Below are 25,172 nucleotides of genomic sequence, written 5' to 3' on the forward strand. Positions count from 1 at the left end.
GGTAGCGGGCACACCGTCCAGGGGACAGAGGCCGGGGGAAACTGGGCAGCTCGGAGGGCTGCTGTGCGACAGGGGGGGAGGAGAGGCCCAGGGAACCCACTCTCCAAGAGGCCCTCACCACCATCATGGGGGCCTACCACCACTCCCAAGAGACAATGGCGACGGTACTGGCCAGGTTCACGGAGATCCAGGCATAGCAGGAGGAACGCTACATGGGGTTCAGGGAGGAGCTGAGAATCATCGGGACCGCAATGGGGACCATCGTCCTGGCCCTCAACAGGATAGAAGACTCGTTGCGGGACCATGTGGCACCACACAGGGCCCCTGTCACTAGCCCGGACCAGGAACAGCCTACCACCTCCGCCGGCGCTAGTGGACAGGAGGCCCCAACACCACGGCAGGCCACCAGAACCCCACCTCCTGCTGAAGAACAACCACCCCGTAAGAGGAGCCTGAGATCCAAAAGAAAGACAGAGTAGGATGTCAAGACCCCCGCCAGCAGGACATACCCCCTGAACTCTTCCCACTGTCCCACATTGCCACCCTGTCCAACCATGAACTGCCTCTGCTCCATCCTTCCACAGGCAAAAGGACAATGCACCTGTGAGACTGAGAACTGGACTCTGCCATGGACATTACTCCACCCCCACCCATCACCCTTAGAATCACATGTACCAATATCTAGCCCTGTAAATAAATCACATATTGCACACAAATCAGTTTGGAGTCATGCTGTATTATTAGCAAATGTATTACATGTTACTGTTCAATATCTGTTCTGTCAATTAGTGATGACAACATACCAATGTCAATACGCTGTAGTTCATGGGTAAACCAAGCAGAAGTCAGGCACTGCGTCATACAGCACTGAGAAGGGAAGGGAAAATCTAAAATTACCCAAAAATATCTGGTGGGAACTACAGAAAGTACAGATGCAGGAGGTTAGAAGCAATTGGGAAATGGCGTGGGTGATTCTTACCTGGGTGTTACTGGAAATACTGTTGTATCACTCTGTCCCTATTGTCTGTGTCGTCCTCTGAGTCTTCCTCCTCTTCACTCTCCACAGGCTCCACGGCTTCTACAACACCACCATCTGGACCATCCTCCTGCAGGAAAGGCACCTGGCGTCGCAAAGCCAGGTTGTGAAGCATACAGCACGCCACGATGATATGGCACACCTTCTTTGGTGAGTACATTAGGGATCCACCTGTCATATGCAGGCACCTAAACCTGGCCTTCAGGAGGCCAAAGGTTCGCTCAATCACCCTCCTAGTACGCCCATGGGCCTCATTGTAGCGTTCCTCTGCCCTTGTCCGGGGATTCCTCACTGGGGTCAGTAGCCACGGCAGGTTGGGGTAACCAGAGTCACCTATTAGCCACACACGTTGTCTCTGTAGCTGCTCCATCACATAGGGGATGCTGCTATTTTGCATCACATAAGCGCAATGCACTGACCCTGGGAACTTGGCATTTACATGGGAGATGTACTGGTCAGCCAAACAGACCACCTGGACATTCATCGAATGATAATTTTTTCTGTTTCGGTACACCTGCTCATCGTCTTTTGGGGGTACCAAAGCCACATGGGTCCCATCAATGGCACCAATGATGTTGGGGATATGTCCAAGGGCATAGAAATCACTCTTCACTGTAGGCAAGTCACCCTCCTCGGGGAAAATGATGTAGCTCCGCATGAGTTTCATCAGGGCAGACAACACTCTGCTCAAAATCTTAGAAAACATAGGCTGAGACATTCCAGATGACATGGCCACTGTGGTCTGGAATGACCCACTGGCCAGAAAATGGAGGACTGACAAAACCTGCACCAGAGGGGGAATCCCTGTGGGTTGGCGGATGGGGGACATCAGGGATGGCTCCAGCTGGGCACACAGTTCATGGATAGTGGCACGGTCAAGTCTGTATCGAAGTATTATATGGCGTTCTTCCATTGTCGACAGGTCCACCAGCGGTCGGTACACGCGAGGATTCCTCCTTCTCATCGCAAGTCCCAGCGGACGGTGCCTAGGAAGGACAACATGGAGCACAGAGTCAGCCAAACCACAGGTACGTACAGACAGCTTGCACAGTTAAAGAATGTCAATGGGTTGAAAGGCGTGTATGTGTGGCAATGCAAGGCCTAGGCCTGTGTGTCGCAGTCAAAATTAAGCCATGTAGGCCCTTGAAATGGCGGCTGCCTGACCTGTGAAGTGGGACAATGGGATGTGAGGTCAATGCGCTGGCGGGGCACACCGTGGCGGTAGGCGGTCGAAGACCGCGGCGCAAAGCCGCATTGGTTAACATTGAAGCCTATGGGTTTCAGGAGCCAATGACGAAGTGCGCCGGCGGTCGCGGTACGCACCGCCGCGGTACGCACTGCCGCGGGCGTGACCGCCATTTTCTATCTGCTTAATCACTCGAGACCTGATCATCCACAGGAGAGGACCTATACTGCAAGTGCTGCTGTGACCTCGGTCTGGAAGATACAATGGCTGCTGCGACTGGGGAAAGGGCCCCTGCCTTCACGTCTGAAGAGTTGGAGAAGCTCTTGGATGGGGTCCTCCCCCAGTATGCGCTACTCTACGGTCCTCCAGACCAACAAGTGAGTACACCGGGTGCACATGGAATGGGCTATGCCTGTGTGGATTGGGGTGGATGTAAGTTTGTGGGGTGGGGGGCGAATGAGGAGTGCAACGCCCGACAGATGAGAGCATGTGCCATATGGCAAAGTGGGTGGGGGGGGCCAATTACATCTAACATGCAGGTCATTGATGATTTCCTCCTTTCCACCCTGTACATGTCAAATAGGTCAGCGCCCATCAGAAGATCGAGATTTGGCGTGCCATCGCCAAGGAAGTCCGGAACTTGGGGGTCCACAACAGACGGGGCACCCACTGCCGCAAGAGGTGGGAGGACATCCGCCGCGGAACAAGGAAGACCGCAGAAACACTGCTGGGGATGGCCTCCCAACCTAGGAGGGGTGCCAGTCGCACCATGACCCCCCTGATGTCCCGGATCCTGGCGGTGGCCTACCCTGAATTGGATGGGCGCTTTAAGACATCACAGCAGACACAAGGGGGTGAGTATCAGCACATTCTCCTATCTTTCTGCGCAGTGGAGGCGTCTGGGTGGGGGAGGAGGGCTGTGGGTGACATTAGGCCAGGGCGCTTTCTGTAGTGTAGTCCTCTCCCTTAGGCATGGCCCTGTGCCCCCGGCCCCCACCTCGGTAGGGTGACAAGTACAGCCATTGAAGGTCCAGCATCTCCCATGTGCGCGTTTGACGTCTCTTGGCCTGTTGTCTTAGTCAGTAGTACTGAGTAGTGTACCCCGAATGCGCGGCTTAGTGCATTAGGCACCTGTGTCTGTCCTCTCCACCAACGGTGTTGACATTGCATGCACTCAACCTGGTCTTCTTTTTTCTCCCCCCACCCTTTCTCTTCATCTTCTTGTGCATGTGTGCATTAGCATCATCAGGCGGAGGAGATTTGGCATCAGAGCACGAGGGAGCTGCAGGACACAAGGCCCCGGTGGGCCCAGGAACAGACACCGAGGGCACCAGTGATCCGGAGGGCGAGGGGAGCACCACGACGGGGACCGCTGGTGAGAGCAGCGAAAGCGACACGTCCTCGGATGGGAGCTCCCTAGGGGTGGCGGCAACATCCGTGCCCCCCGCCTCTACAGGTACAGCCGCCACCCAGCGCACCAGCCCCGCCCTCCCAGCAGCCCCTCAGTCTTCGCTCCGTGCCGGTTCGCCCAGGAAGGCGCGCGTCTCCTTCGCCCCAGGCACCTCAGCCCCTGCCCCTGTTGCCCCTGCTGCCCTCAGTGCGGAGCTCATTGACCTGGTAAGGACGCTCATTGTTGGGCAGACGACCCTTTTGAATGCCATCCAGGGTGTGCAAAGGGAGGTGCAACAGAGCAATGCGTACCTGGAGGGCATTCATTCGGGTCAGGCTGCCCATCAACGAGCGTTCACTGCTCTGGCCTCAGCACTGACGGCAGCCATTGTCCCTGTTTCCAGCCTCCCTCTTCTTACTGCCTCCAGCCTTTCTCTGTCTCCTGTTCCTCAGCCTATCCCATCCACACCATCAGACCAGCCTGCACACACCTCAACACCCAAGAGCAGCTCATCCAAACACAAGCACCACAGATCCCACAAACACTCACCCAAGCAACACCCAGATGCAGACATGCCAACAGCCACTGCCACCCCTGTGTCCCCCTCCTCCTCGTCTCCCTCCTCCCTCCCTGTGACGTCTACACTCACACCTGCATGCACCCCAACATCAGCCAGTGCTTCCATCACCACCTCACCCTCCAGGACAGTCCACACTCGTGCAGTCACCACCCCCACTGCCATTTACACGTCCCCTGTGTCCTCTCCCACTGTGTCTGTCACCCCCTCTTCCAAGACACACAAACGCAGGCAGACACCCACCCAACAGCCATCCACCTCACGACAGCCTACAGCACCAGCACCTTCACCCAATGACAGCACACCTGACTCTCCTACAACCACCTCCTCTACCTCCACTTCCATCTCCACTTCTCCTACCCTTTACCTTGGCCCTAAAAAACTTTTCCTGGCTAACCTTAACCTCTTTCCCCCCGATGAGCTCCCCCATCCATCTTCAAAGAGTCCCAAGAGCACCGCAGCCACCACCAGCCCAGCTTCGGGTGTCACTGTTGTGCCTGGGTTCTGGAGCCCACCCTTTGCCAGCAGTGACACATCGATCAGCAGCAAGGACACGTCCAGCCCCCCCCCCCGGCAAGAGGACCCGCAAAAACAAGGGCCGCCGTGCGAGGACCGACAGGGCTGCCCCCAAGGAGCAATGTGCGGCCACTTCACCACCCACACCATGTAGGGGAGGCAAGGGCCCGAGAGCCCTATCAAAGGAGCGGAAGGGCAGCAGGAGCGCGGAGAAGGTGGACCCCACATGCCAAATCCCAGCTGGGAAGGAGGACACTAAGGAGGCCAGGAGTCCGTCCCCGAAGGGTCCAGAAACGTCACGGTCCGAGGGCGACTGAGCAGGGGGTCCAGGCCAGGTCTGGCTCCCTTGACCTGCTGGATGAGCACCGCTGAACAGGGCCCGCGGTGCAGAAGAGCACCGCTGAACAGGGCCCGCGGTGCAGAAGAGCACCGCTGAACAGTGCCCGCCGTGGAGATAGGCACTGCTGAACAGGGCCCCGCCGTGGAGAAGAGCACCGCTGAACAGGGCCCGCCGTGGAGATAGGCACCGCTGAACAGGGCCCCGCCGTGGAGAAGAGCACCGCTGAACAGGGCCCGCGGTGCAGAAGAGCACCGCTGAACAGGGCCCCGCCGTGGAGAAGAGCACCGCAGAACAGGGCCCGCGGTGCAGAAGAGCACTGCTGAACAGGGCCCGCCGTGGAGATAGGCACCGCTGAACAGGGACCCGCCGTGCAGAAGAGCACCGCTGAACAGGGCCCGCCGTGGAGATAGGCACCGCTGAACAGGGCCCCGCCGTGGAGAAGAGCACCGCTGAACAGGGCCCACGGTGCAGAAGAGCACCGCTGAACAGGGCCCCGCCGTCTCAAGCACCGCTCCGCTGGGCACCGCCGTCTCAAGCACCGCTCCGCTGGGCCCTTCCTCTCAAGCACCGCTCCGCTGGGCACCGGCGTCTCAAGCACCGCTCCGCTGGGCCCTTCCTCTCAAGCACCGCTCCGCTGGGCCCTTCCTCTCAAGCACCGCTCCGCTGGGCACCGCCGTCTCAAGCACCGTTTATGGTTCTCTGTGCCCACCATGCCTCCTCCTTGACCAGTGGAGACTGTCATCCACCTGATGGACTGTGGCTTTGCACTCCCCAGGATGGTCCAGTGGGCAGCCCACCCACTGTAGAGACATTGAGAGACTGTGGCTTTGCACTCCCCAGGATGGTCCAGTGGGCAGCCCACCCACTGTAGAGACATTGAGAGACTGTGGCTTTGCACTCCCCAGGATGGTCCAGTGGGCAGCCCACCCACTGTAGAGACATTGAGAGACTGTGGCTTTGCACTCCCCAGGATGGTACAGTGGGCATGGTGGCTCCTCGTGGATCTGGCGTCGTGGACTCATGTGGCTGTGGTGCCCCCCCCCCCCCCCTTCCCCCTGAGGTGCCTGTAGTTTTTACATCTGATGCCCCTGCAGTGTTCTCTTTAAAGGACTCAGGTCTCCTGTGTGGGCTTTGCCCTTATTTCTCAAGACTTTGGCCCACGGACATGCTGAATTCGTAGGATGTGCAGGACTTGGTACTTCAGTTATACACTGATGTGTATGTCATTAGTTTTGTTGTGAATATCTTTCATGGTTGTACGATAATTTTCTGGAGCTTTTTGGTACATAAATATTTATTCCAAATATGATTATGTCCTAGCATTTTTCAGGGGTGTTTGGGTGGTGTCACTGTGACTTGGTGCTCTGCATTGGTGAGTACATAGTTGGGTGGGGGGGTCGCATATGTGTGTGCCCGTAACCTTTCGTCCTCCCCCTCCCGTGTGTCGTAGGTGCAGTACTCACCGTTGTCGTCTGCGCCGGACTTCGTACTCGTGGTAGATGAGAAGGTATACGAGAGCAGGTAGGATGTTTAATTCGGGTTCCATGCCGTCCTCCTTCCTCCTGGAGTGCGTAGTGGTGAGCGTTTTCCCGTCCGTACTCTGTTTCCGCCGTGTTTTTATCGGCGGTGCTCCCGCCCCGGAAAAGGTGGCGTATTGGTGAGTTGGAATAGTGTGGGCGGTACATTGTCTGCCGCCTGTCTGTTGGCGGTGACCGCCGTGCTGTTTGTTTGTACCGCCGTGACGGTCGGAGTGTTAAGGTGGCTGTCTGTGTTGGCGGTTCCCGCCAGGCTCAGAATCCCATTTTTTTTACCGCCAGCCTGTTGGCGGGTTGGCCGCCGCTTTAACACCGACCGCCAGGGTTAGAATCACCCCCATAGTGATGTACAAACAAAGACTTTCCATTTGTTCCACCATATGGATTGTCAATACAAACATATGTAGTGACAAGTTTGGTGATGTCACCTGACACCCACTACTTATGTGATTGTTCACAAAATGTAACCTACATGAATCATTTTGTAACGATATGGAGGTAATGACGCAGTGTGAACCCAGGACAGTCATGTTACATACTAAAATAGCATCCGCCTGTCCTGCATGCAGAGGACAGATGTAAGTAACCTCATTCTGCCGGCGGCAATTGTCATGGCGGAAGGCGCTCGGAACCGCCATGCAACTCCTCATTGGTTAACACTGACGTCTATGGGAAACTGTGACCAATGTTGATCACCACCAGCGCGGACGGTCATGACCGCTGCGGTCATGACAGCCATTTTGTATGGCCAAGCTCACTTGACTCCTGGCATTCGGACAAGGAAGATCTCCACTTCGTGTGCCGCTGTGTCCTGACTCTTGGAGCCACGAAGGCAGGCACTGCAGAGGATAGGGCCCCAGTATTCACAGCTGAGGAGCTCGAGAAACTGGTGGAAGGGGTCCTACCCATGTATGGGCAGTTGTATGGGGCTCCAGGGCAACAGGTCAGTACAGCGTCCTTTGTCCCACATTTCGAGTGGTGTTTGATGGCAAATGAGTGTACACATTGACATGTGATGACTGATTTGGGGTTTCGCATGCACATGATGTGTGTGGTGTTTGGTGTATTGGCAGTGTGTGTGGGCCGTGTATGGTGTATGTCGCCAAAGGTTGCAGCTGTATTGGTATCATTTACATCATGTCCTCCATTTTCTCAATATTTCCCATGCAGGTCAGCGCCCACCAGAAAAAAGGGTTGCAGAAAGCCATTGCCTAGGAAGTGCGGACCCTGGGGGTCCATAGCCAGCAGAGCACCCACTGCAGGAAGAGGTGGGAGGACCTTAGACGCTGGGCCTGGAAAACTGCAGAGGCCCAGCTGGGGACGGCCTCTCAAAATGGAAGGGGTGTCCGTCAGACCCTGACACCCCTTAATGGCCCACATGCTGGTGGTGGCCTACCCAGAGTTGGATGGCCACTTGAGGGCAGCACAGCAGCCACAAGGGGGTAAGTGTAGACTGTTAGGTGACTTCTGAATGGTTGTCTACTGTGACCCTCACTGGACTTGGGATTTACGAGGTCAGATTAAATTTGGGGAGTGTACAGTCCTGGTTGTCACAACAATCATGTTGCAGTGTGATACGTTAGCTATGTAGAGCCATGCAGGAACAGAAGTGGTGGTACTGTACCAAGCATTCTACTGTACATATGAGTTACTCAAATGTTCAGGCATTTTACTGGCTTCACACACCATCTCTGCGTATACTGTAGTAGTCCAAGTGATCTTGTTGGCACTGTACTTTGGTATTACTTTACATTGCAATTGATATAATTGCAACATCAATGGACATCTGTACTGAATGTAATCTACACATATCTGTCATTTAGTTTGTGTGCACAGTACCTCTGAGGTCAGATATGTTGCATCCTGTCATGACTGACATGTAGTTGGGTATGTTCATAGATTACATTGTTGGATTAGTCAGTTAGTCAGTTGACAGGCATGTGGGAGTTTTCAATCAGGTGTCTAGGCTTCAGGGATGAGGTAATCAGTGATAAGTTTGGATATGGCTTGTAGGACTCTATTGTACATGACTGCAAAAGGGCTCTTGTTTTCCCGACAGGGGCAAATGTGTGTATTGTTTGTATGTGAAGTGGATGTGTAGGTTTTTACCATTTCCTACCTTTCTTTTGCTCCCATCCTCCTTCTCTGCCCACCCCTGTCTATGTGTGCATTAGCATCATCTGGCGAAGGAGGAAGGGCACTAGCGAGTGGGAATGTAGCAGCCCATGGGACCCAGAAGGATGGCACCAGCAGAGCCGAGGGGACCATTGGGACGTATGGCGAGGGGAGTACCACAGGGGAGATTGGAGCTACCATGACATCTGATTCACATTCCTCCTCCGATGTCGGCTCCCTCGCGGTGGTGGACCCATCTGGAACCACCCCAGCACCATCCTTGTACACCACTCCCCTTACCAGCACTGCCCTCCCTGTAGCTCCCAACCCAGTTTCCCGTGCCCGCTTACCCAACAGGGTGAGTGTTTCCTTTGCTGCAGGCATCTCTGCCCCTGCCCCAGTCAGCCCTGCTGCCCTCAATGAGGAGGCAATTGACCTCCTGAGGTCCATCTCTGTGGGGCAAACAACTATTGTGAATGCCATCCAGGGACTAGCATCCTAGATGCAGCAGTCCAATTCCTACCTGGAAGACATTTACTGTTCCTTGCCTGGCCTACAGAGATCGTTTAAGGGTCTGGCCTCCTTGTTGACGGCAGCCAGTGTCCCTTCATCTTCTGTCCCTCCTCCAGCCACCTGTTCCTAATCCACAACCCCTCCCCCTTCATCCATCCAGGGCACACCTACAGACCAGCATACTCCCACTACAACAGACAAGATGTGCAAAGACAAACATAAGCACCACAAACGAACCCACAGGCATGCACACACACAACACACATCTGCATACACAACAAAAGACTTCCCACACTGCCTTACAGTCACCACTCACACCTGCAAGCACTGCATCATCACACACTGGTCCTGCTGGCATTCCTGTCATACCCTCAAGCACCACAACAGCAAACTAATAGACACCCACCCCACACACCACAACCGCACTCACCACAACCACCTTCTCTACCACCTGCAGCACATCCACCTCACTTGCACACACCACCACAACATTCACTCACACATCTTCCATTCCTTCTCCCTACATCTCTACTCCCCTCCTCCCAAGATATACCCACGCACCCACCCAACATACACCTACCCCACACATGTACACATTGCACACACCATCATCCACATACAGCACACCAACACATCACACGAGCACTCTCTCTATTTCCACTCCCATCCCTCATTCATGTGACAGCCCACGTGTACCTAAAAAAGTGCCCTTGACCTCTTCTCTACTCCTGTCCCACCCTGTGTTGCCCCTAAATGTCATGTCCCCCTGCCCCTCCCAGGCCCTTCCACCTCCCATTCCTCTAGTGCTCCCTCTGGTGTTTCCCCTGCTCCTCCACACAGCAAAAGGTCCACCCCTCTCAGAGCCAAAGTCCCCTCTCCCAAGCCCAAACAGAGACACCTGCCTTCCAAATCCAAGCCACCTCCACCCCCCAACCCCTGCGGTGCCTGAATGTCCAATTGATGCCCCTATGAGGTGAAGGCCTATTTGCTGTCAGGAGTAAAGTTGGGGCCATGATATGTGCACTATGTGTTATGTGCAGTTCTGCACGTTGGAATTGCCATTTGGCACTCTCTGTACATAGTTAATTTTTAATGTTATGTTTTCTATTACATCTGCCCACATTGCTGTGGTTGGCAAGATGAGATGCTTGTCCTGGTTTCCTTCTACATGGTGGTGTGACATCTGTGTGCAACTGTGTGTGAGGTTTGTATATGGGTTGTTGCATGCGCTGGGTAGATAGGTTGTGCCATGTGCATGTTGTAATGTGTCTGACTGTTTGCTTGTGGGATTGTATGGGGTGTTGTGTGCATCCTGTGTATGGTGTTGCATCTGTGGATTCCTTTGTAGGTTGGTTATATGTGATGTGTCACCTGTGTCATTGTTTGGATGTGTGTTCACTGATATTATGTGTCATTGCTACACACAGCTTTTTGTGTGTGTGTATGTGTGTTTCACAATGTGCCTGTCTATGACTGCGTTGAAGTGTTTGTGGTCTTGTTGTTGTGTGATTATGGGGTGTTGTGAATGGATGTGTATGACCGTGTTGGTGGTGTTTGTGTGCATTGTGCTGTGTGTTTGGCACGTATCTGCTTGGCTTTGTGTGTGTATTGGTTACTTGGCTTTTTCGTATTTTGTGTGTGCGTGTGTAGATGTGTGTGCTGGAACAGTACATTTGTATGCGTGTGTGTGTGGCCTTCGCTGTCTGTGCCAGGATCCATGATCCTGGTGGTGGCGACGGTCTTGTGGTGGTCAGACCGCCAGGATCCTAATCTGGTGGTCAGACCACCAAGGATAAAGTGGAAGGACCGCCACCGCGGGTACGGCAGTCCCTGGACTGCTGCACTCGTAATCAGGCCCTACAGTCTAACATACTCTGATGAAACTACATATATTGGAATTTCAACACAGTAATGAAATAATCATGAAAACCTATTTCACAAATGTAAATAAATTATTAAAAACTGTTAATTTTTTGAACAAGTAAAATAAATCTTAAAAAATGACAAATATAATAGATTTGCAAAATGTTTTGTATTTGAATAAATAAATAATAATTAAAATTAATAGTATCCGTAAATGAGACCAACTTAACACATACATCTAAAATAAAAAAATAAAATCAGATATGATCAAATATATATTTTTAATTATAATGTAACTATTTTAAATGAAAACACTAACCATTAATTCCCCGAATATACCCACGTACCAAAACAAATTCTAAAATCATGAAACATAACATTTCAAATAATAACATTTACAAATATTATACAATAATTAATTTGAACTTAAAAATAACAATACCCACCAAACCCCAATACAAAACACTATCCATAAAAAAATTGAGTTTAGAAACATGTATATACAAACATTTTTATAAATTACAAATATTTAAAGGTAGCTATGAAATAATACAAAATGGAATTATTATATTGAGCAAATTTCAATTTAAGTATATTTTTTATAGGCACTACCTATTCACTCAATAAACTCCACAACCAAAAATTACAATGTACTAAATTATGTACAACCATTTAAATTACAAACATTCATCAATAAATATTTAAAGGAAAAACTACTCTTCCAAACCCCAAAAGAACTCCACAACCCAAAAGAAAAGTAATAAACAATTCAAAAACATACTAAACATGTAAAGGAATACATATCAAATAAAAAAAAATCACATTAATCAGTTAACAATATTCAATCTATAACTTTAAAAAACTCTACAGACCCAGTATCCCGGTAAATTCAACAATCCAAAATAATTATACATGACTGTAATATTATTTAAAAATGTTTAAAAGTACTTTTCACAGCAACATAAATATTGAAATAAAACATAGTACAAAGTGTTAAACCTACATAATGAAAACAATATTTGGTAAACTATATGTTAAATACTGATAGTATTGCAAAATCGTAAACAATATATACTTCCCTTCAATGATTTTGTCCATAGGATTTTTTATGCACACTATTGTGAGCTTGATATTATGGGCAAAATATATTTTTGAGTCAGCTTTCTGTCTGGGTCAGCCCTATCCTCTTTGCAGGTGCACGTCCTCCACACGTCAATAAACAACAGGCTGTTAGTCAAAGACAGTGAAAGTTGAGGATGTGTCACTGACCATTGACATATGCACTTAAGCATTTGGAAGCACTAATTACTCCCAGGTGTCTCATGTTCTTCCAAGCATTTATCTCCATACAACTACCCCAAATGTGGATAGTATCTCTTTTACTATTTCTCTCTTCCTAATTCTTTCCTTCCTTCTTTCCATCCTTCTTTCTTTCCTTGCTGACATCCAATAGCACCCCCTGAACTTTTATAGCTGCTGCAGACACCCCTTCAGCCCATTATCAGTTGTTATGGGCTCAGCAAGTCTTGCCAGATCAGAACAGAGACTGACCTGTGGGAATTAATTTGGTCCATGGAAAGGAAACACAAAACACCTTCTGCTTTATTGAATTGAGTAAGGGTTCAGAACCAGGTGTACAAAACCTGAATGGGGAAAAGGAGGCAACAGGGCAGGATGACATGCATGAAAGGAGAGACAACATGAATATTGGCCACCACTAGCCCAGTGGAGCAGCATATGGATAGGCCTACAATGGTAGGACAACATGCACATTGGAAACCACATTCTGAAGTTTATCAGGGAGATCTGAGCAGTATATATTGCAATCATTGGGATGTCCTAGAATGAGGGCTCCCAGCAATTTGATTCTATGATCATATTATTTGTTATAGTTGTTTCTTTTACTGTCAATATGTTACTTGTGCCTGGGGAGAGCTCCTTTTTACTTCTCGCTTTTCAGCTTATAAGGTTTGATTTATGTTGTGGTGAGTCAGTTATTCTTTTTCAGTAACATTGGGATTATTCCAATCTCCTACATTTTTTTGAAAGCTGAGTTGTTGGGCAGCACAGCAACTGTGTGAGTATAAGAATTTTTACTATGCTTACGGTGTACAGTATTAGCTACAAGAAGAGGAAAGCTTGTGAATAAAATAGGTTTTGCCTTGTCTGTCTGGATTATGATGCACTGGTCATCCTGATGGACGTAAAACATGCTAAAGACTACTTATGACAGCCTGTCTGTACACATATTTCTTGCTGCTCTGCTCCTAGCATCAGTTTATCCATCACTCCATCTATTCCTCACCAGTTCATGCATGCATTAATCTATACGTTTAGTATAATGATATATGTACTTCTATGCTTCAGTTGACTCCGCCAACCCAGATACCCCAACTGTTCACCAAAACACTACCCCCAACCAACCCCTACACCCAATCAAACTCACCAATCCATGCACCCATGTCAGTGCTTAAATAAAACCAATGTATTCATATATTAGTACATTCATAAATACATACAACGCACATATAAGATCTTCCTTCTGCCCAAATGCATCTATCTATGTAAACATTTACCTATCTACACATACAACGAATCCACCCATTCATCTAACGATTCATCCATGTATTATCAACTCATGCCCCAACTATTCATAAAGATGTTAATCTAGCCATACAAACATATAGTTGTAAATGTACATTCAGGCAGAGTTATACATCTTTATTCCTACCTTTATGACATTTCGGTGGCTAGAACCCAAAGTCTTCAACCACACCTGCAGTATTGCGGGCTGAGGGGTGTTTTGTAATACGCCCTTGCCTCAAGCCACCTTTGGTTTAGCTCCCATGGTCATCTGACCAAGGGCTTGAAATAAATGGGTGGGTCTGCGCATAAACAGTTGCACACCAGACCAGAACCAGCATGCACTCCTCTTCATTTGCTGTAACGCGCAGCCTGTGCATAGGGTTCGGGGCCCTTCCAAGTCACCCCCCCCTCCAGGACACAACTGGTGATAAGGATGGTAGTTAGCTGCCCTCACAATTAAATTCTGCTACACCGGGCCGGGCACTTACCAGCGTCCCGAGTAGCGGTGAGAGGACCTGACACTGCTCAGCATGAAAACACCCTAATGGCCATGCCCAACCTTAGTAAATCACAATGGGTGGTCTATCCACATTCAATGGGCCGCTGCCCACACCACCTGCTAACGGTCAGCCTTAAGTTCTCAGTGAGCAAAATTTTTGTAACTTTTGGGCCTGGCGCTCCGTGTCTCACCCCATGCAGTTCCAAAAGCAAAAGCATGCACATACCCCGCACGCTGCAACCACGGCCTAAGGAGGAGAGGCTGGAAAAGATACACATGTGACCCAAGAGGCAAGGCCAGCAGCCAGGCAAGGTAAAAGGCCTCAAGCGCAGCTCGTGCACCTTACCACTGTCACACAGTGCACTGCCACCGCACCCAGTGCCCTGACACCAGCCTTGGAAGAAAGTGCTCCTGACAAGTGAGTGCCTGCAACTACACTAGGCCTCTCTCTATAAAGCCTCTGATTCAAATCTGGAGGTTACAGAAAGGACTACCAGTCCACCTCTTCCTGACACACAACACGGGGAATGCCACTCAACATCTCTTGCTGTCCTATGCAGCTGGGAAGACAGAAGAGAGCTAGTAAGGGGCCACACCATGGCCTGTTTCTCTTTACCTCTGGCACAAACAACATTACAGTCCCACCAACAACTCCTATACATGCACAAAGTGACTGCACACATGGCATTCCTATCTACCATTGAACCTTTTGTAATTTCCAAAGAGCCATCCTCGCATGCTGCCAAAAGTACATCCTGGGTAAACTGCCTAGAAGTATACTTTGTCACAGTGGGACTAGATGCTTACAGGCAGTGACCTATTCTCCTCCACTTAGATGGTGCTACCATCCACAAGCTGTCCAAGACGGTAGGTAAAGCCGGCCCTTTATACACCTATGCCACACTCAAACAGCACTGACTGCTCATTTCAAACCTATGGCCGATCCTGTCAGTGGTTCTTGCTCCAGCAAGCCCAACAGATGCCAGATGAGTCTATAGATGAATGCCGTGTCAGGCTACATGAGCTGGCAAGACCATACACACTCCCCGATGAGCAAGATGAAATCTGAGCTTGGTTCATTTGGGGCTGCCCATCAGAAAGCTTTGTGAGCAAATCCTGCAGGTGCCCCGTATGACGAATTAGACAGTGTCACCATGGGCAGCTTAAAAGAACTGTCAAAGTCAAAGGCCACCCACATAAAAGCAACACTCCAGCGCACTGTCAAGACTGAATCAGTTAACCAAGTGGGAGCTGCCACATCGCTCCACAGCAAATAAGAATGCCCCTGCATGCCACAAGCCACCAGACCCAGTAAATTGTGCAGAGAACCTACCCCACACTCTGGAGGCTGCCCAGCAAAAGGTAGGAAGGGCACCACATGTGGCAAGATGAACCACTATGCAAAGGACTGTTGCTTAACATCGCCAGCAAAAGGACCCAAGAAGAAGGCAGCCATCGAGGTACACACTAAAGGGCCTCATTATGAGTTTGGCGGATGGTAGAGGCCGCTCACCAAACTCTTTGAGTTGGAAGATCACCACTCCGGTTTTCTGCCCGCTGGCCCTATAATCAGTGTCCCGCTGGTCCAGGGGCAAACTACCCTCAACATTGCCGGCGACAATGTTGCGGTGCATCAGATGTGTTAGCACCCATCGAGCTTTTCATTGCCTGTAATTCAGGCAGTGAAAAGTGCAATGGGGCTGTCCATGGAGGCCCCTGCACTGCCATGTGCACTGCCCATGCCAAGTGCATGGGCAGTCCAGGGGCCACCAAGGGGCCACCGGCACCCCATCTCCACCGGCCTTTGCATGGCAGTGGAACCACCATGCAAAATCTGGCGGACACGGGACTTGTAATCCCCAGAACACAACTGTTTGCAGCGCTGCCCTGGCGGATTAAGACCCCCTGCACCGGTAGGCCATCAGCTGATGAAAAAGTGGCAGTGCAGGTGGTCCAACTGTGACGCTTTTGCCACGATCGTAATGTGGAGATCGGACCGCCACTTTAGCAGTGGAAAGACCGCCAATGCGAGTCTGGCAGTCCTAGGACCACTAGACTCGTAATGAGGCCCTAAAACTGTATTAGGGGTCAATAATGACATGGACCACGATGAGTTGGAGGGAACAGTTTATGTTATACACATCGCAGAGCCGGCCCAAGGCTACATCTGCCACATACTCCGGTGCCAAGTCACCATCAATGGACAACCTTTGGTGGCCCTCATAGACACGGTGGAGTCAATCAATATCTTGCCCCTATCGCTGCTTAAAGGAATGAATTTCCCACCAGAGCTGGGCCCCACTGCCACCAGGGTGTATACCTATGGCACCTCTACATGACGCCCGCTTGTAGGGGTTTTCCCCACCACCATCAGTCACCAAGGACAGGCTACCAAAGCCAAGATCTATGTCATTAAAGGTTGGGGACGCCTTCTACTCAGTTGCCACATGACTGAGTGCATACATCTAGTCCAGTTCGCATTTTGGAGTCTACTTCAGTGCTCTTGACTCCCTGTTGGATGAGCTTGAACATCTTTTCCAGGGCATCGGCACCGAATAGTCCATCATCACATTGATCGGTCAGTGCAGCCGGTTGCATTGCCACACCACTGGTGGCTTTCCAGCTTTCACTAAAAGTAGAGGCAGAGTTGCTGAAGTTGGAGGTGGCTGACATCATTGCAAAGGTAGAAAGACCAACACCCTTGGTGTCCCCCATAGTAGTCACCCACAAGCCAAAGCAGCCCAGAGAAGTGCATCTATGTATTGATATGAGGCTCCTGAACACAGCAATAAAGAGAGAACGCCATATAACACTAACTGTGGACAACATCGTAGAAGAACTCTCTGGCTCCCAGTGGGTCTCAAAAATGGACCTATGTCTCCGGCTACCACCAGATTCTCCTGGCACCTGATTCCCAGCATTAGACTTCATTCTCCACTCACCTTGGCCTGAGACGGTATAAATGCCTAAACTTCAGCATCTTCAGAGTCGCCTGAGGTGTTTCATGATGTCATCAGGGGATTGCTGGCTGGCCTCGTCAGAGTTTTGAATGTCAGTGACAACATTTTGGTCTACGTACCTACCATAGAAGAACAACATTACAGCCTGTGCTCGCTATTCCACTGCCTACAAAGCTGCAGCTTTACATTGCACAAAGAGAAGTGCTAGTTCCTTAAGGGAGAGATATGCTTCTACGGGTACCATTTCTCTGCAAAGGGGATCACTCCTGACCCAGCCAAGTCCATGACATTCAGGCCACACCTGCAACCTCCACTTTCACTGTAGTCAGACGCTTTGTGGGAATGGTCACCTACCACGGCTGTTTCATGCTAAGCCTAACCCAACTCACAGGGCCACTGTGTGACCTCACCAAAACATCAACTGCCAGGTTTTGGGGTCCTGAGTAAGAGACCTCTTTTCAACTCAACATGGACATGGTGCTTGCGTGTCTTTGGTAGTGTGTATATGTATGTGTGTTTGAGCGTGTTTTGTGTACGTATGCATAAATGTGTTGGTCAGCATGTGCATGGATGCCTGGAGAAGTGTTGCTCCGTGATTGCTTGTGTGCATGTCTGTGCGTGCTGTACTTGTGTGCAGTAGTACCTTTTGGGCGTTCTCCGGGTACCAACCTTATGTTTAATAAATGGCATAATCTCCATTGTTTTAAAGGCTGTAAAGCAAGTCTAACGTTTTGCAGCTTTGCTGGGATTATTTACTTACTTACTTTATTTATTTATTTATTTTCATTTTCCCTCATTGGGCTACTAAATTGTTTTACTGTATCTGTTTGAGCTCTGCTGCTCTCTAGTGGTATTGTTCTGCATTTTTAAGGAAAAATGGCGAGAGCGATTCTGGAGCCATAATTGAAACAAAGAATTAGACCAGTGGTTCCCAATCTTTTGACTTCTGTGGACCCCCACTTTATCATTACTGGAACCTGGGGACCCCCACTGAAACTGTGGTCCTAATTTATTAATATTATTTAATTTTCTAAGCAGTCGCGGACCCCCTGAGGAGGCGTTGTAGACCCCCAGGGGCCCCCGACCACAGGTTGGGAACCACTGAATTAGACCATAATTTCTGAATCTTTAGCAGTAGGACTGAATACGAACAAGGAACATATCTTTCGCATTTTTATAAAACTTTGAGACTGACTTTCTGGCTGCCATTGGGTAAATTAAAACTATCTATAATTCCAATTAAATGATTTGTACAAGACAAAATATGGTTCAACATTATCAAGTTAGAATGCTGAGAAAATGTGTTCAGATTTGCTATGGTGTCATAAACTTTTGTATCCTCACGTCTAAAGTTATTTTAGGCTCCTATGAAGATATATGTACCTTTTACATTTCTTTGAACACATACCTTTGTGACAGTGTTTATTCTTAAATGGCATCTTCCTGTTATAGTGTGGCAGTTCTGCCATTTTTTTTCTTGAACACATTTGAGCCGATACACAAAAACATTTATGTGTACAGCAAGTAGAAATATACGAGTATTCCAACATGCCTTTGTGAATCGGGCTGAAAATGCCCAATATCCTATTAGTTAAAGTGCAAAGAGGGCACAGTTTGTATTTGTACTAAGTGTACATGAATATTCCCTTTATTTCAGTGTTGGATGTTCTGGGGCCACGTCATACTTGCCCCAGGAGTTTTGGTAAGAATTTGAAGAATTTCTCTCCTCTGACTTGGCTCCTGCAGGGCTTTTGACAGTCCAAGTGAAAATAATAAATATATGAAATATTAATTTTCAGAAAACAATAGCTCCAATGTTCCACTTTGAAGCCAGTATAAATGTGGAAGATATTTTATAAATATAAAATGAGAACTAAAATATCATCACTTGGATTACAAATGTAAAAGACTATGAATAAATGTTCAGTGCCTGGGAATTCACAAATTACCAAGTCAATGGCTTGAGAGAAAATTTGATTCTGAAAATGCAGGTGCTGTATTGTGGGAAACATCTGCTTTTCTACTCAAAATAGTTTCTCCGCCACAGGCGAGGAATGAAAGAATGGCACCCTTGCCAGGTGGGTTTAAGGTTTTTACGTGGAGAGAATGTGTTATGATTCTATGAACCTTTTCTTTATTTTCTTGGGCCTTACAAGGGTTACTAGCACACAGGCCTGGGGGATGTTCCTGTATCTTCTTCTTCTGGGAGGAGCAGAAGACCTTTGCTATATTGAGCAGGCACTCATGAGAGCCAGGAGTTTAGGTCTCAAGCAAAGACCACTCTCATCTTGGAGGAGAGCTGGGCTAATCAGTGAGAAATTCCTAATCTGAAGCCACAAGCTTGTTCTGACATTTCACAGTGCAAAAAGTGTTGGTGACTAGAGACACAGGTAGGGACTTTGGGCCTGATTTAGATCTTGGCGGAGGGAATACTCTGTCACAAATGTGAGGGATATCCCGTCTGTCGTACTACGATCCCCATAGGCTAGTATGGGATTGTAATACGAGGATGGGGTATCCATCATGTTTGTGATGAAGTATTCCCCTCTGCCAAGATCTAAATCAGGCTCTTTGTTCGGAATAACATTAAATACTACTCTATCCTCAGCTTTAAACATTTGTAAGGGGTTATTCAACTCATAGGAAATGTATCCTTACTTGTGATTGACTCCCTGATGTACTAACATGTGCAAGTGGTCTGTAGAACAGTGCACATTATTCTTTATATTAAATCATTGGAATTGCAACTCAGGTATGCAAAGCGATGTTCAGTGACAGTTCTCTGACTTTTACCACTGTGCTGCTTTTCATTTCATCTCTGAAGATTCCGACCCTGGCGGCCGGCAGTGAGCTGGCGGTAACACCACCAACTGGCTGGCGGTGTTCCGCCAACTATTATGACTGTGGCGCAATAGCCACAGCCATACCGCCGGTCCCTCCACGCCTAGTGGTCATAATCCCTAGGGCAGCGGTGCAAGCCCTGGGGATTATGAGTCCCAGTCTGCCAGCCTGGCCACGGCGGTAAACACTGCCATGGAAAGGCTGGCGGTAAGGGGGACTTGCGGTGCCCCTGGGGGCCCCTGTACTGCCCATGCACTTGGCATGGGCAGTGCAGGGTCCCCTAGGCATAGCCTCATTGAGCATTTCACTGCCTGATTTCAGGGAGTGAAATGCGCAACGGGTGCTACTGCACCCGCTGCACATCAGCATTTCCGCCGGCTCTATTACGAGCTGGCAACAATGTTGAGGTGACTTTTCTGCTGGGCCAGCGGATGGTAACATTGTTACCGTCCGCTCGCTCAGCGGAAAAGTCAAAATAGGGAGCCAGGAACACCACCAGCACTGGTGGTATTCCAGACCACGAGGTTGTAATGAGGCCCTATGTCCTTCCATAGTACTCAGCTCCATATTACTGTATGCTTCTTAGTTGTGGCCTCACAGAGCCCTGGATCCCATCAAGAGACCATGGGTCTCATGAAGGCCCTGGTGGACAGCCTGTCAGGAGCTGTACTATGTATACGGTGCACTTCCCCTGTTTGCCCCATCGCACACCTCTCAAAAGTTGCACCAGGCGCAAACAGGGAAAGTTTGCTATATTACAAAGAATGTGCTGCCCCCAGGACAGCCGCGAAGGAGTGCTACCCTGCAATTAGCACAATTAAGTGAAATACAGGGCGGCTGCTTAAAAGCCACTCTGTGTTTTAAAGTGCAAGTGGCATGCCGTCTTCTCTTTGAAGAGGTGAAAGAGCTCCCCTTGTAGGTGGGTGCAATAAGTGACTGCATCCACCTGCAGGGGGATGTCCATAAGATCCCTTCTTTCTTCCTTCCAGAGAGCTGTCTTTAGGGTGCAGACTTGAAAGTGTCCCACCATTTTGTGGCGCTCTTTCAGTTCGCCACTTAAGGACATGTTTGCCTCTGGGCCCGCATCCATAATTTGTTGCAGGCGCAGAGGCAAAGCGATTCCTTCATTTGTATGCAAACGAGGGAACATGCGCTCATGATAGAGCAAGCACTAGTTGTGCACCAGCATTATCAGTTTTACCGAGGGGATGCACAAGTGTCTGCGGCCCGTCCTGTAACACCATTGTGCCCTAGGGGCATACAAAGTGGGCACACATGCCTTTTGCACCCCCTGGGAATAATGTATAATATAGCCTCAGGTTGTTGGAGGCTCTGACCTCTGCCCACTAGATGAGGACTGCTCACCATATCTTGAGATATGTGCCTGCCTGGCATAGATCTCACTATACATTGTTCATTTGCCAATATAATGGATGCATTGTAGGCAGAGCAGTATGATACAAGACTATCTTAATCAAAATAGGAGTTTGTTTCAGTAAAAGAATAAACCGGAAGTAGAAAGAATCTGCAGAGATTACAGGGACAAGTTGAATTCCTGAGAGCATTGTGTGAGGTGGGCACCACAGTGCTTATTTTGTGACAGTGTTTGCCGCTGCTTGGCATCAGCACTTATTTTTAAACATCAATGCTTGTTTATGAGAGCACATCACACGGTGGCCTTGTCTGCCTATTTTTTTAGCGCAGCACGAGTGTCTAGTAGTGCAGTGTAGTAAAAAACTATAAAACGCATAATTCCAGGCCATCCATACAGTTTAGGGAGACCTGCAATATTCCAAGATATCATACATGTATGATGGTTAGTAGGTAATTCTGGTAGCAACGTCAGGAGATGTGGGAGGGGCCGGCTGCAGTGAAACAGCGTGGGCCCTGGCACACATACTTTTAGAAATTAAGGACTGTGAGTTCGTGCATAAGGAGAGTAACCAGTGCTGAAGTTGACATGCATGAGTTCTCAGAGTGCAGCTGTGTGGGAAAGGTTTACATATTGCCCGAGGAGAACACAACCGTTTTTCAATTTGACAAAACTCATATCAATATATCTACTGAGCAGTTTATTTGTGCTCCGTGATTTAAAATGGAGGAAAGTTCAAAAATGAAAATGGTTCGCCTTCAGTAAACAAGGCCATCAGGAATTGATTGAAAATTAATGGGTAATGCTATCTGTTCTTGTATCTTAGGAATGTTATATCCCAGGTCGAACTTCTAATAACTGAATAATATAAGTTATTGAAAATGGAATCATTGTCAACAAATACCTATACTGAAATACATATGTATATTTTCATTTTATTACAGAATACAACACAATGGAAAGCCATAAAGAGCATAGCGAGGACAATGAAGAAATCAAAGTAATTGAAGAGAAACAGGTTTGTCATGTATCCTAAAATATTTTGAATAAAGACATGATATGTTAAATGGCGGTTATAATTGTTTTTGAGGGCTTTATCCATACAATTTTTTAATTCTTAAATTTCACATGCTGAATGTTTATACATGCACGTGTTAAATGTGTTAACATCGGTGAATTTTTAGAAATCTAGAAGTAATTATCTTTCCTAAACCATGTTTTATATTTGCGTGTAGCCCAGATCCTAACAAAACCTATTTCTCTTTCATTAGTAAATAACGGCATGCATAATATTTCCTTTTATGTATTTTTCTTTTATTTGGCTCCAACGTGCTGCCCAAAGGTCGTTCTGTCGAAATTGTACCCTAAACAATAAGCAGATTGCATTGTGTGGTGTACAAATAACACGTTAATGTAGTACAAACAGAAAACAAATCACAAATCACCCACTTGACCGTTTCCGAATACATGTTACTGTACTTCGGTAACGACATATCTGGTAGAAACATATTCTAGTTGCAGATTCCTTACCTCATAATTTCCCCCAGGCGTCAGAATGGATCCGGAGATTTTTCTTAAAGCAAAACCCTTGCACGTCGGTAGGTGGCGTTGGTCGACTCCGCGGACATCATTGGTGTCGTAGTCGCCGTGATGACGTCGGGAGTAGTACATAGATGCCACCCTCGCGCAGTGACGTCAGTTTCTTTTAACGACTTTCCACGCCAAAGCGCAGAGCCGCTAAGAACACTGATATTGGTACGCCAGAGCTAAGGACCTGAAAGGGGGAATCCCTGTCCCTAGAAATCAGTTCGCAAGTGGGGAGGATGGGTGGCAGTAAAGTATATGCAACTAGAATATGTCTCTACCAGATATGTCATTACCAAAGGTAAGTAACTTGTACATCTGATAGAGACTTCTAGTTGCAGATTCCTTACCTTAGAATAGATACCTAAGCAGTGCCATCCTCGGTGGTGGGCTGCGAACAAAGATCATACAAGGAAGTCCTGAAGGACCGAACGCCCAAAGTAGCCGTCCTGACGAACTGACTGTGTAGACAATAGTGCTTAGCAAACGTGTGCAGGGACGCCCACGAAGCTGCCAGGCAGATATCCTGGACAGTAACTCCGCGTGCTAACGCTGTGGAAGCAGCAGTTGCCCTGGTGGAATGAGCACGCGAGCCCTCAGGAGGTTGCTTCTTAGTCAAAGTGTAGCACATTTTGATGCATAGAAGCACCCATCGAGAGATGGTACGCTTTTGCACCGCCTTCCCTTTTTTCACACCCACATACCCAAAGAAGAGTTGATCATCCACCCGGAAATCTTTAGTACTATTAAGGTAGAGCGCCAACGCTCTTTTTGGGTCCAGAAGGTGGAGTCTCTCCTCCTCATGGGAAGGATGTGGGGGTGCGTAGAAAGTAGGCAGAGTGACAGACTGACCTACATGAAAGGGAGTAACCACCTTAGGAAGGAAAGAAGCCTTAGTGCGCAACACTACTTTGTCAGGGTGCACAAACAAGTATGGAGGTTTTGAGGAAAGGGCCTGAAGCTCACTCACCCTGCGAGTAGAGGTGATTGCAACAAGAAAGAAAGTTTTGAAGGTGAGGAGCCGTAAGGGACAATTATGCATTGGCTCAAAGGGAGTACACATCAAATAAGTAAGTACAAGATTGAGGTCCCACTGAGGCATGATAAATGGAGTGGGAGGAAATAAATGGGTGAGTCCTTTTAGGAATCTCCTCACAATAGGAGATTTAAAGAGTGAGGGCTGATCAGGTTGCCTAAGAAAGGCCAAAATGGCATATAAATACCCTTTAAGGGTGCCCAAACCAGAGCCCTGCTGGGCCAAAGAAAGAATGAACAAAGAACCTCAGACAGAGGGGCAGAAAGGGGATCAACAGATTTGTTGGTACACCATGCCACAAATTTGTTCCAGCGACAGGTGTATACAGTTTTGGTTGATGGACGTCTGGCTGCCAATATAACATCGCAGACTTCGGGTGGAAGGGCAAAAGCCGTCAACTGTTGCCGCTCAATCTCCATGCATGAAGGTGGAGGTTGGACAGGTTCGGGTGAAGAACCGTCCCCTGTTGCTGCGACAGAAGATCCGCCTGAAGAGGCAGTCTGAGTGAAGGATCGATGGACATGCTCAATAGCTCTGGATATCATACTCCCTATCCTCAGTCCAGAGCCACTAAAATGACTTGGGCCTGGTTGTTCCTGATTTTCTTGAGAACTCTGGGCAGAAAAGGTATAGGCGGAAAGGAGGCCGGAGTTCCACTTGAGACGAAAAGCGTCTCCGAACGAGTGCCGCCTTGGAAACTCCAACGTGCAAAACAGTTGACATTGCGCGTTCTCTGCAGAGCGAACAGATCTAACCAAGCTCTCCCCTCTTCTGAAAGAGACCTTGTGCCACCTCCGGATGGAGATGCTATTCGTGGTCGGCTGTGCATCGACGGCTGAGTTCGTCCGCTCTGGCATTGAGGGAACCCGCCAGATGTTGAACCATCAGATTAATGCCCTGATGTTCCAGCCATGTCCAGAGGCATAGTGCCTCCTGACACGGGGCCAGGACCCTACTCCGCCCTGTTTGTTGCAGTACCACATGGCGGTAGTATTGTCCATGAACACCTGCACCACTTTCCTTTTGGGAGAGGGAAGAAATGCTTTCAATGCAAGCCTAATCGCCCAGAGCTCCAGAAGATTGATATGGAGCCCAGACTCCGCCAGAGACCAGAGGCTCTGATCTCCGCCTCTCCCATGTGGCCGCCCCAACCCAGAAGTGACGCATCTGTCACTATAGAGAGATCTGGTTGGGGAAGGGAGAGGGATCTGCCGTGGACCCAA

General features: G+C 48.8%; 1 protein-coding gene across 3 annotated transcripts in view; it reads left to right on the forward strand.

Moving 5' to 3' along the window:
• Window positions 1-25,172, forward strand: part of SLC2A9 (solute carrier family 2 member 9) — a 1,837,553-nt gene that overhangs the window by 497,851 nt on the left and 1,314,530 nt on the right. For all 3 annotated transcript variants that reach the window (XM_069202834.1, XM_069202850.1, XM_069202841.1), the window contains exon 2: window positions 22,274-22,347. In XM_069202834.1, the coding sequence (XP_069058935.1) occupies window positions 22,274-22,347 (74 nt within the window). The remainder of the gene's footprint in view (window positions 1-22,273; window positions 22,348-25,172) is intronic.

Source organism: Pleurodeles waltl, chromosome 1_2, assembly GCF_031143425.1.
Source record: "Pleurodeles waltl isolate 20211129_DDA chromosome 1_2, aPleWal1.hap1.20221129, whole genome shotgun sequence".
In the NCBI taxonomy this organism is placed as follows: domain Eukaryota; kingdom Metazoa; phylum Chordata; class Amphibia; order Caudata; family Salamandridae; genus Pleurodeles; species Pleurodeles waltl.